The sequence below is a fragment of the Ptychodera flava genome, chromosome 21, assembly GCF_041260155.1.
Source record: "Ptychodera flava strain L36383 chromosome 21, AS_Pfla_20210202, whole genome shotgun sequence".
NCBI classification, from domain to species: domain Eukaryota; kingdom Metazoa; phylum Hemichordata; class Enteropneusta; family Ptychoderidae; genus Ptychodera; species Ptychodera flava.
In genome coordinates, this window is record NC_091948.1 from 6,636,607 (window position 1) to 6,649,361 (window position 12,755).

The following is a 12,755-nucleotide window of genomic DNA, read 5'->3' on the forward strand; positions in this document are numbered from 1 at the left end:
GTTTTAACATTCATCAATCGCCAACGTACCTTGGATACAGTGTTTACATTGATCTTATGGGGTCCTATACTACCTTGTTGTGCAGTTCCAGCCACCCCCACCTTTTAAAGGGACACGGTCGTCGGAACTGCGCCAGTGCGAGTTTCTCGTTTACAAGCAGCGTATTTCTTGCATGATATCTACCCTCACCCAAAGCAGCAATTTTTAAAGCTTTGAGTTTGTCTATTGTATGCCGCTTTTGCAGATTCTGTGCTGTCCGCGTACTTGTTTTTTTCCTGGTAAAATAGTTAGAAAACAAAATGCTCCGACGACGTGAAGTTCTCTTCTACCTCCATGTATATCTATAACAAAGGCGCCAAAGAGGGAAGTTTGCAGTGCGACCTCTACAGGCCATAATGATTGTTTCTTTCTATTATTGTGTGCCGTAGTGGGCGCGTGTTAATAAAAGTCCTTAGCTTTGCAAATGGCGACGGTCAGTGCTTCTAGGTTCGCTGCTCTTCACATTGATGATATTGATGATTCAGACAACGAAGAGAAAAATCAAACGAAGAAAGATGAAGGAAAGACGACGAAATCGAACAGTGCAAAGAAACGCGCCAGAAAGAAAAAGAAAAATCAACAAATACAGGCTGAAAATGCCCAGGTAACTACAATGTCAGCATTTTTGACCTCTCAACCCCGACCATGCTGCCTGTGTTATTCAGGGGATTTGTATTTGTATACAAACAAGAAATAAGTTTTTACGGCATAATATTATCTCAACAAGTGTGGCAATGGCAACTACTGGCCAGTTTTAGCGACGGCTCTTCACTTCAGATATTGTACGGTCGCATCAGGGGCACATACTGACCCATCGTAATTATCTCAGAGCATGTGAAGACTGAAAGTTGATCACCTCCATCAATCACGATGGCGGGACTGGACCGGACCATGCCGTCCTTGAGCTTCAAATACATTCTGTTGCAGGGGCTGTCGAGTCAGGTTTAACTTTTGCAGACACAAAGAACAAAATCTACAGCAGCGCAGCCATGAAGTAACATGTTGACGTATAAATAATCCGTTTCCTCAAATATCAAAGGATAACATGTCTTTCAGTGATTTCTATAGAAGCATTCACAGCATTGTAGTTTTACCTTGTCTATTTTTCCATTACAGTGTTATCAACTGTACATTAACAGTATCTTCTAAAAACGGATGTCCTGTAGACGATCTTAATGTTCCATCTCTCAGGGTTATCCATCATAAAAGTGCTATAGTCTCATGGGATTTTTCCACAATGAATATGAAATGTTGTGTTGTACCGCCGTGTGTTTATCTTCCACAACACAAAGTGCCTTAGAATGACCTGGGATGCACTATGTAGAGATTTCTTTTTTTCTGTGACCCAATTTATATCCCAGTGACCCACATTCCAGTAATATGACAGAGTCATTTTATTTATTCTGTTACAATGCCTTCTCTCAAAAGGTATTGTATGCATTTTTTGCTGTTGTTCAGTAAAACACAAGGGAATTCCAAATTGAAGTTTCAAAATCTCAAATATTTTGACACAATTTCCAAAGGTATGCTGTATAACTGTCAATGTTGTGGCACATCTCTTATCAGTTGCTAATATAGCTGTCCATTCATGGTGAGTTACAGAATTGTTGACCTTCCGTTCTGAAAGCTATCTATTCATATGTTAATGAGCGCAACATTATTCAAATTGCTGTTTTGTACAAATCTCAATCGATATTATTTGGTTTGCTTTTAACTGAGAATGATGATGTCACACTGTGATATAATCTTTGTCATCAAATTATTACATTCTATATCCATGACCATAAAGTTGTGACAGTATTCTTACCAGTCTTGGCAGCCTTTATGCAATTTACAATCGTCAATAACATAAATGTTGCCTTCAAAACAACCAGAAAAATATTCCTTGCAAGACGATGGCTTTGTCCAATGACGGTTCAAATCCTAATTTTGAAAAAAAATGTGTGAATAATAAACCAGTCAAGAAATTTAATATTTTATATCTGACCATAGCTGTTTCCCCTTTCTCTGTCTTCCAGTTGAGAGACTTGGCATTTTCTAAGATACCGTCAAAAACACAGGGGTCTGTGTCGGTGCCATCGTTACAGACAATCTCAGACACTCTGACCAGTGAAAGTAGAAAACCTTCAAACGAAGCAAGCAATGGATTGCAATGGAGAGAATGGAGTGACAAAGATAAAGGAGTAAGAATCTAAATTACACACCAGATCCCTGTGATAGCTTAACCCTCAAATATTTCCAATTTGGCATTGACGTTGAATATTTCAGGCTTAGGGATGAACAATGCTGGGGTTCAGGTGGACTGAAGATTCAAGCTGTATGCAGATTAGGGTCATGAAGTGCTGGAGTACTCACATCCAGATGAATGCTGCAGTCTAAGGTTCAGGACCACCACTTTCCCGTGCAGACCAGCAAATTAACTGTTGAAGTACTTTTAGTTTGGAAAATCCAACGTCAAATAAATCTTATGAAACTTTCGCATCAAGATTTAGAATGTGAACAGCATTAACTGTGAATATTCATTGCTTGTCTGCATTTTTATTCATTTAAGTTTGTCAGTGTACTATAACGGATACTTGGGGCAGTACGACTGCAGGAATGTGATGACAGAACATTGAATATTGACTCACGAAAGTCTGAGTTTCTTGGTTCGTAGATGAAGTGGAAAACAATACGAATGACAAAGAAATTATTCAAATGACGTGTATGTTATAATAACCAGTCATTATTGTGTCTAATCATATTCTATGAATATTGTGTTTTAAAAGTCTTTTTGTATGAAAAACATACTGTAATGCTGTATATCTTTGTTCATCAGTACGTGAACGACCAGTTTGAACACGATCTCCAGAGGGCGCTGCTCCAAAGCAAGCTTGAATATGAACAGCAGAAAGCTGTGAGTATTATATGTGCATGTGAACATTTATCATGCTATAATTTATTTCTAATAATAATTATCTACTAGAATGTTTATGCATAGTTATATACTCAGATATTTCAAAAGCAATCCCAGGACATTCCAATGATATTGTGGAAAATTCTGGTGTTCATAAAAGGCCATTTGTAGAAATTTTAATATTAAAGAGTGGTTTAATATTCTGTGAAGGCCATTTGTTGAGAATTATACTGGTGAATTTTGTTATGTCATCCCCGAGATTATTCTTGATAGCATATCTGTTTATCCAGTATTGTGGCCCAATATGTTTTCTACAAGTTCACTAGCATTGCCAAAAGTTATAAAATAATAGTAATAGTGTACCCCTCACAGCACATGATGGACTCAAGCAAACTTTGCACCCCATAATGTTCTCTGCTTTTCCTCATTGATTATGTTCATACAAAATTTCCTTTAGTCCGTTGTGGTCAGGGAGGGGGTACCTATTGCGTAAATAAAGATTATGTTGACTTAATATTTTACTGCAGGGAACATATTGCAGGGAACATATTGAAAATTTTAATTCAGTGTGCTGTACAAAGATTGACAATTGTTTGTGTTTTGTATGCCCCTTGTATGTCATTATGATGTTGACATCCTTGACTTAGATGGTTGACGACCTTGACTTTGATGTGTTTTTATCGCAATTTACCCTGACTCAGAGCATTGCTCTATGTTGCTCCATCCTATTTTTATTTCATCAATTGGGCAGTTTTATGAAGAGACCAACGAGGATCCTGAAGTTGCCGCTACACAAAGTGAAAAACTCAATCGAAAAGAAAGAAGGAAACTAGCTCAAAAAGACAAACCACAGCCGATGACACTACAGCAGTTACACAGTGGAATGGGCCTTGAACAAATACCACAGCCTCACATTCCTAAGGTACAGTTTCAGTAAAACAACAAATTCCAAGACTAAAATTTACAAACCGTGATTCTAGATGACCAAGAGTTTTGATAGGTCTAGTTTTAAACAAAATATTTGCTTAGTTTGTTGAAATTAGATTTAGCAGTAGAACTCTGAAACAAGTACGTTATCATTGTAAAACAAAATGGCTTCCTAAAAAAAAAACTTTTGCTTCTTCAAGTTTAGGTTAGGTACTTACTTTTACATGTAGCTGTGATTTATTTTTGTTTGTGATCATAATTTTCTTGTTTAAAACAGTTACTCGACGTAGCAACACATTGCTTTTACACTTCCTTTATTTCAGTCCATAGCTGTAAAGATGTAAAACTGACATTCTTAAAAGGAAATGAAATCGTCAGTTTAGATCATGTTATCACTTGCAAATTCCAAACACACAAGTTTCAGTACATGTTGATGTTGTTATCAAAAAAAGCACGAGGACCATCACGATATTTTAGGAAATGAAGTGTGAAAACTTTTTTCCAATTTTGATCTCTTTTCAATCCACAGGCCAAGAAAACCCCCGTTGAAGATGATCAGTTCTTTGACAAGCTAGACAGAGATGTTGAGAAACTTGTCAACAAAGAAGAAAGAGAACAATTTAGGAAAGCAAACGAGGTCAGTTCTTGATTATTTTGTCCGTTTACTTATTGCATGTGGTTGAAGATATTCAAAGATGGTACTTTATATAGTACAGTGTTGGTACTGTACAGCACCCATGCTATAGGAAGGGCAGGTACATTTTATCGGGATTCCCCAGACATATCACCAGTGTTCTCCTCTTTGCATGTCAGTCTTTCATATTTATGGATCTACAGAAAGTTTACCATCTTTCCCAGACTGCAACCTATGTTCCCAAACCTGGACAAAAAACTCATGCTTGTCTTGCGGGATACATTCCAAGTATTTCAGCCTTTTTTTAATTCCAAATGACTTCATCGGTATAGAAAACAGTTCAGGCAATCTTACCGAAAATGTAGAAGAACAAATTTACGAGAAATTCAGGATGCCAGATGAGTGGGTGTGGCATAGTGTTGCTAAAGATGTATTCACAAGCAATAGGAAAACTCAAACATTGTAAGAGACATAACGTTAGACTGGGAGTAGAATCCAGTAATGTGAGATTGAATTGTGTGTTTATAAGAACATTGACTATCAGATATTCAGTCAGTCTTTATGCTGGATGTACACATTAGATAATCAACTGCCTTTTATCCATGTAGTCAGGGAGCAAACAAAAATATGCATACAGTTCAAGATTTCAGTGTCTATAAAAATGCTGTAAAAAATGCCGTAAAAATGCATGTACAATATGCCCAAATAGAGAGATATTGAAGAGCGCCATCTGGTGGTAAGAACAGAATAAATTATGAGTTACTCTAAAAGAACTGCTGGCAATCACTGGTCTACAAATTATTATGTAATATTTTAATGTGGTGTACACATGAAAGTCAATTGCAGCTCACTTACAATTTAAAAGGACTTTTCCGAGTATTTTAGCAGTTAGACCAGTAATGACTATTGACTAAAAATCTGAAGTCTTTATGTTGGCGTGAAAATGTTTCAAGTTTTTGAACTTCTCAACTGATCAGTACCAGATATTGCTGTTACTGTCTGATAAACCTAGCTTGCGTTTCTCCTGCAGAAATTTGCAGCAGAGAGTGTCCGACAAATCCAGCATGCCGATGAATTGTCAAAAAAAGATGAAGAAATACAAGAGCTACGACAATCTGTAGAAAAGTTGAAGGTAATACTCCCCTGGCAAACCTTTGAGTTTAATTCACAGTTTAATTGTATTGAGAGAGACCAATAATTATTTTGAAGAGACACTCTAGTCACATTTCTGTGGAGTAAAAACATGCCATGTTGTAGAAGACTCGCATTAAGGTAGAATGCATCTTGGGGGCAGCTATTCAAACTCTCAAATTTTTCTAAAACTTCTTAAATCTACCACTAGTTGAAGAGAGGGGGCTCATTTAACCCTTTCACCACCATGGTTTGTCCCAAATCCATTGTTTTCTATGGTAAAGTTGGACCTGTATACAGGGAACTGGGGGTGAAAGGGTTAAACCTCTGGGAGGAAGTAAAGTTTTCACTGTTTTAGTTTTGTGAAAATTAAAAAGTTTTGTTTTTCTCCATTGAGCTAACACGGGGGTGACAGCCATTTTGAATTGCAAATTATCAGTTAATGTTTGGTAATTCATTTCTCTAGAACTAATATGTGCAGGGTGACCCCAAATTGTTATTCTTGATTTTGAAAGAGAATGGTTGGCAGTTTCCTTAGGAAATAATGTTTGAGCAGAAACGTAAGTCAGTTTCAAGGCATATACCACCTAACTCTTTGAGCGCTGTAATTTTCTCCCGCCAGAATTCTAGTGCAAAATTTTACCAATTCTTATGAATTTTTCTGTAATTGTTTGATAATTTTGGATCAAATGGACATCACATTTCATTGCTACAATTTTTTCTCAAAATTTTGGCAAAAATCTGAGAGAAATTGGCTAGGGTTGATTTTATGAAGGGGACAAAAATAGACTTCGGCTCTCAAAGGGTTAACATGCTTGCAATTGATGCTGTTAGATATAACAGGTCTATTGGTCAAAAGTAAGCCATTGTTTAATACAAACTTTGACACTTTTCTGTGGAAATTTATCAAATTAGATGAATGATATTTGTGATGGTTTTTGTAAGTCGAAATTCAGTTTTATAGTTGTACGTAAGAGTTGGTTAGCACCAAATGTTGTATATATGTGTCATGGTGGATGTCTTACGTAGTTTTAATTAATCCCTACCGATTATTCATATTTTTCAGGAAGAACTTCAGACAGTAAAGAAACGAAATAAACAGCTATGTTTTATACTTGCACAAGGAGAGAGTAAGTGACCAATACTAGTTTTTCCCATCTCAGACATTTCAACTCTCTTTGGTGAAATGACATTTCAAATTTGATTTGATGTTCAAAATAATCTTAGATATCATGGAAATGGGGAAAGTTTCAGGAAATTTTTCAAGAGTTTAACTTTTGAGCAACAATAGAAGTTTTTGTTGATCTTTCAACGGATGTCAAGGATAAGTTTGAACATGTAAGGTGACTGTACTTTTGAAAGATGATGATAAAAAAGTGCAAAGGTCGCTGTTGTTCTTTCAGGCCCAAATGACCTCACCTCACCTCAGACATTATATAATTAAACTGCACATATTATTTCAGTGGCATTCAAAAGTCATTTTCTTTCAGACAGGTGTAGGTTTTTCTAGGTAATGCTAGGTCATAGAAAGGTCATGTAAGTTTTCTAATACCCATACTACCTTACAAACCCATGTGCAAGTCATGTTAGGTCAGTTATGGGTCTTTCTAGGTCAAGTAAGGTCATAATAAGGCCATCAATATCATATTAACTCACAATATTTTCTATTTAATGATATAGTGAAAGAGAAGGCATCCATACTTAAACAAGTTGATGAACTGACGTCAGTGAAAGATGAACTTACACAGCAGGTAGGTAAACTGACATTTAAGTTTTATAATGCTACTCAGATACTCTTCCCATCACGTAAAACAATCAATGATTGAAATTTAAAGCTTCATAGTACTGACAATGTTAAACAATGCTGTGCGTGATGTGTGCAAGTTGTATCATCTTCAGAGTTCATTGCAGTTACTCTATATCAAACGCTGCTAACAGAATGATCAATTTCAAGTTCTAAATGCAAATGATTCTGTGGAATCATACAGAGAGATGCAGAGATTATCTTTTGAGTAACTTGCATGCAGATCAGCTGCCTCATCTCCAGTTAATCTTCAAACCTGTTACTGCACCTTTATAGTGGAACATTGTCACTGGCTTATAATTTCTTGATGCTAGGACAACCAAGCAGCAATTTCTTTCTTCAAAGTTTGACTGAATTTAATTGTAGACACTCAAACAATTGACGGAATGAGATTTAATAACTTCCCTGTATGGCGACACCATGAGAATTTTATGAAGCTGTGTTTGTGATTATGGACACCACCTTCAAGTAGTTTTGTTTTTCAAACATTATTCTTTTGGCCATCGTGCTTTCAATGTAGCTTCCTCCTTGTGCTGTCAAAAGATTTGCTTTTTTTACATTAAATTAGTCACAAAATTATGTTTTCAATGATAGATATGATGAAATGTGTCTACTTATATAAAAATTCACGTTACATGTACATGTCTTTAAAAGTACAATGTGTGAAAAAGCTATATAAATCAAACCAGGGGAAAAGAGTGTGATTTCTAGCATTGAAAGTCAAAGACAAGGTATTTATTGTGAAGCTAAAACACATTGGTTGTTCTTTGATTTCAGGTTACAGAACTACATACAGCTTTAGAACAGGAAAGATCCAAAGTTAGCAGCCTCAAGAATGATCTTCAGAAATATGATAAGAAGAAATAGTTTGTTGAAACCTCCCTGCAGCTCTGCCATTGGTCATGGATAATATTTGTTCGCGTTGGTTAACATTGGATATGCACCGTCCCTTTGTTATTTGCCTTGAAACCCAGCACTCCTGTTTTCTATTTCCAGCTTTCATCTCATTCTAGGAAGGGCCGTTTTTGACAAATTCAGGAGGTCGTTACTGTATGTATCGTGTCAATATCACTGCCGATGTCTTGGGTATATAGCATACTTACTGCAATTTACTGACCATCTCAAGTTTTATTCGCAACTCCCGATGCGGCAATGTAGCTGTTTCAAAGACGGGCAGAATTTTCCTCAATGCACAGTTTCTGTCAGAAAGATAGTCCTCCCAGGTGTTTGTGTTTAACTCTTTCTGTAAATACTGAAGCCATTTCAATGAATAATTTACAGGTTATTTTTTTCAGTTCTAATCTCAGAAATAAAGATTGTGAAAATCTTCCAGTTTAGTTTTCTAAACTCTTCATGCAGTGAGATCTTATTGTGTTGAAAAGAGAAATAGTTGTTTATGCTATAGCTTGTGTAGAGTTAGCGTTTTCTGTTCTTAAAGTAGTTATGTGTAGTTTGGCTTTTCATCACAGTATGAAATTTTGCGAGTTTATTCTGATTGGATGTCATCATAACAAGTTTAACTGATGACTTGCTGGCTTTCAACTTCATTGTGTTCTCAAAACCAATTCACTCCATGTATCAAAAGTGACCTGTTTGCCGAGACAAGATGACATCAATTGTATACAAAGTCATGTGACACCGTGGCTCATGGTATTCGTGAGACAGACAAGGCTGTTGTTTGAGCAATACTGTTAGTCAGTTTAATTTGTCACACTACAGTGCTGCTAATAATAAAATTTGAAATGAAACACAAATAATATTGAGATGGTAGATTTATTTTTGAATATTGCATAAATGCTGCTGCAATTAGCTTGTCATGATTCTCTTGCAATTTTATAAAAGACGATCTATTGACGTGATTTTTTTTATGTTGATTGTTTTCATATGTATACCATTTATTATTGATAATTATTCTGTTTACCAGACTTCGTCATTTAATTTGTGAAGAAATCAGTTACATTGAGTTATAGTTTTCTGTGTTCAAATATTAAAAATTTATGTTTACTGGTTGAGTTTTGGTTTTGTATTTTCTCAGAAGAGCACAACAGTGATTCTGCTAAACAGATTCCGAACATGACAAAGGATACACAACTTCCAGAGTTCACATTACTGTAGCTTTTTTGAATGATCATTTTTCATTGCAATGGCAGTATTTGTCATTTCTGACTTTATGCATAAGCATAAGCATAGAGTGAAAATAATAAACTCTCAGTACTTCTGCTTTAATCTTCAAATCTTTGAAATAACTTTTCATCTACCTTTTAAAAAGAAAGATAATTCGAGACGTTGCCATGGAAGAGGGAAAGGGCAGGGTACCATGTTCTTGTAGTTACCTTGGTAACAGTATGAAGGATTATTTGTTTTGTTGCATCTTGGGTAAAAAGTTGGCCAATTCCAATTGGTTCAAAGCTGCCACAAAGTAGCATTTTAGCACAATAATATGTGCAGAGCTTTCTTTTTCAATGAAGCTTTACAGATGTTTCACATTTTGTTGTCCTGTACTGTAAGTTGAATCTCCCACCATTTACATCATTAAACCAAATCTGTAACCGACAATTTCTTCGCAAAGTTGAAGGTGAACTGGTCATGAAATGCAATTTTGAAAATCCAGTAAAGCACTTGCCTTCAATCGCGGTACTATAAGAACTGTTAAACTATATCTGAGAGGCAGTTTGCATCTCCAATAGGCAAACTTGCAATGTTTTATCTGTCAGTGGGGTAGTGTGACCTATGACTGCAAAGGTTAAAGGTCAATGTATCCCATGACCTTGTAGATGGGAGTTTAAATGCTGATGAACATTTTTGGAGGAGAGAAATTGTGGTAGTGGTAGTTTAAGGAAGTTTAGTTTTTGACAGTGAAAGAAAAATAATTGTCAAATTATTCATTGCTCAATTTATTCAATGAACCCTAGTGATTTTGAATTGGAATAAGTTTTAAAAAAGACAAGAGTTTCAGAGACTGTAATTTGCTCAGTAATTGAAGCAATGGGATCACACCTTACGTATTAAAATATCCTGTTTTCACTCACTGTTACTTACTTGGTTCTCTCGTTTTGACAGGGAGCTTTTAAGATATCTTCCTGAAATACTAGCGTTATTGAATAAGTTATTTGTTTTGTTTCCAAAGGATTCCATCGAGATTGGATGGTCTATAGTTTTCCTATAGAATAACTTCGATTACTTACTGACATAGCTTGGTCATTTAAAGTTGCAAACTTTCTCTGTGATCCACCATGACACAACCATGTCAGTTATTTTGTTATTATTGACGTAGTAGTACACAGCTTGACTGTTTTAGTTTCCTCCATGCGAGGACAAACAGAAATGGTAACCTATTACCATGTGAGTCTTCAAATGAATAAATACAAATATTCATCATAGCTATAGAAATGTCTTAGTTTAATTTTTTACCAAGATGAGCATATAATTTTCTTCAGTGGTTTTCATTCATGTTCTTAGTTCTTTCAAACAAAACTAAGTTCTGGAATGGAAGAGACAATGTCACAACTGACTTCCTAAAAAGATTTCAAACTTTTTCCTAACCTTCGAAGTATTCCTTGCTACCATGAAAGTGCTTCTCTACCCTCTTTTCTCTCAGGGACGGGGGAGGAGGCACCGCAGTGGGTAAGGGTATACATACAGGTATCACTGTTTTCAACTGACCCCTTTTTCTGCCTCATATAAACTCTTTATCAGGGAATTGTGAATTAAATATAGACTTTGACCCCAGTTTGTGCCTCCAGCCAGTATTTGGGCCAAAATGAAGATTTTTGACCCCGTTTTTAGGCAACATTGTTCAGTTTGTGCTTTGTAGATCAAACTGTCAAGGATAAACCTATACCCGATTGTGGGGGACTTGGGGGGGGGTTTACTGCCCCCCCCCCCCCCACCCCCATGGTCTACCTGTTGGCAAACTTCTGCAGACAACCAAATTCTCACTGGCTGTGTAGCTTTTTTACCAGTTTTACTCTGAGCAAAGAACAAAATTGTTTCCTGTCTTATAAAACTGCCCACCCAGCTATCTGGTGATATGAGAGAAAAATTGAGCCCTCTCCCGTAACTGCTTGACAACGTATCAGGGTTTTTTTAATTCTCAATTTTCTGGATGTTCAGCTTTATCAAACTGTCTGTGTCTCTATCTCTCAATCAATCTGAACAATTATTGAAGGCAAACATAATAATAACTAAAGAACAACTGGTACTTAAATGATAGATACTAACATGGGTGATGATCAATATGTTTTGCTAAAAATAGAAGAATATTAAAAAGCATATAGTCCAGTCAATCTACGAGATTTCGGCACCCAACCCACCACAAATTGCAACAGAATTTTTTTCTTCAGAATGCATTTTAATGAGGTACCCAGAACAACATATTAAAAGTTTACTCGAATCCACCTTGGGGAAATATGTCTAATTTGCATAAATCAAATATGGCGGCCAACCAATCCAACAAATAACATAATTGGCTATATATCACATATTAAACAAGCTATTTCAGTTATTTCAAAGTCTGACACTAGTTATTTGCTCAGGGAATCATTTTGGAGGTATAATCTTTCATATAGGCACCTCGTTAATTTGCATAATTCCAATATGGCGGCCAACATTCCTACAAAAGACATTTTTGGTCATATACCACGTATTAAACAAGCTATTACAGTGATTTCAAAGTTAAAAGTATATTTCTTTGGCATGGACAAACGATTTTCGAGATGCTATGATTTGCATAGGTAATTTGTTAATTTGCATAATTCCAATATGGTGGCCAACATACCTACAAAAGACATTTTCTGTCATATACCACGTATTAATCCTTTTGGCGCCAAAGTCTATTTTTGTCAAGTTTATAAAATGTACCACAGTCAATTTTACTGCTTTTTGCCAAAATTTTGATAAAAATATTTGGCTGCTGAAGAATGATATCCGTTTGGTCCAAAATTATGAAAAAACCGTACAGAAAAGTTCACAGAAATTGGTAAAATATTGCATTAGAATTTGGTGTAAAAAAGTACAGCAGTCAAATTTAAAGGGTTAAACAAGCTAATTCTGTGATTTTAAAGTTAAAAGTATATTTCTTTGGCATTGTCAAATTATTTTTGAGGTGCAATGATTTGCGTTGGCGTTAATTTGCATAAATCCAATACAAAAGAAATTTTCTGTCATAAAATGTATTGAACAATCTATTTCAGCCATTTTGAAGTTTAATTATATTTCTTGAGCATGAAGAAACACCTTTTGTGGTTCAATGTTTTTAAAAGACACTTTGATGATTTTCAGAAATTAAATATGGCTGCCAAAATAATGCCCAAATAGCTTGTAAT

At 35.7% G+C, this 12,755-nt stretch overlaps 1 protein-coding gene across 1 annotated transcript; it reads left to right on the plus strand.

Annotated features, from left to right (window-relative positions):
• The first annotated feature begins 434 nt into the window (after positions 1-434).
• Positions 435-10,811, plus strand: LOC139121233 (G kinase-anchoring protein 1-like). Its single transcript, XM_070685944.1, has 9 exons — positions 435-643; positions 2,058-2,222; positions 2,858-2,935; positions 3,687-3,857; positions 4,392-4,499; positions 5,527-5,628; positions 6,694-6,757; positions 7,308-7,378; positions 8,209-10,811. Exons 1-9 carry the CDS (start codon positions 464-466, stop codon positions 8,296-8,298), a joined length of 1,029 nt encoding a protein of 342 aa, XP_070542045.1. The 5' UTR covers positions 435-463; the 3' UTR covers positions 8,299-10,811.
• Positions 10,812-12,755: the final 1,944 nt, after the last annotated feature.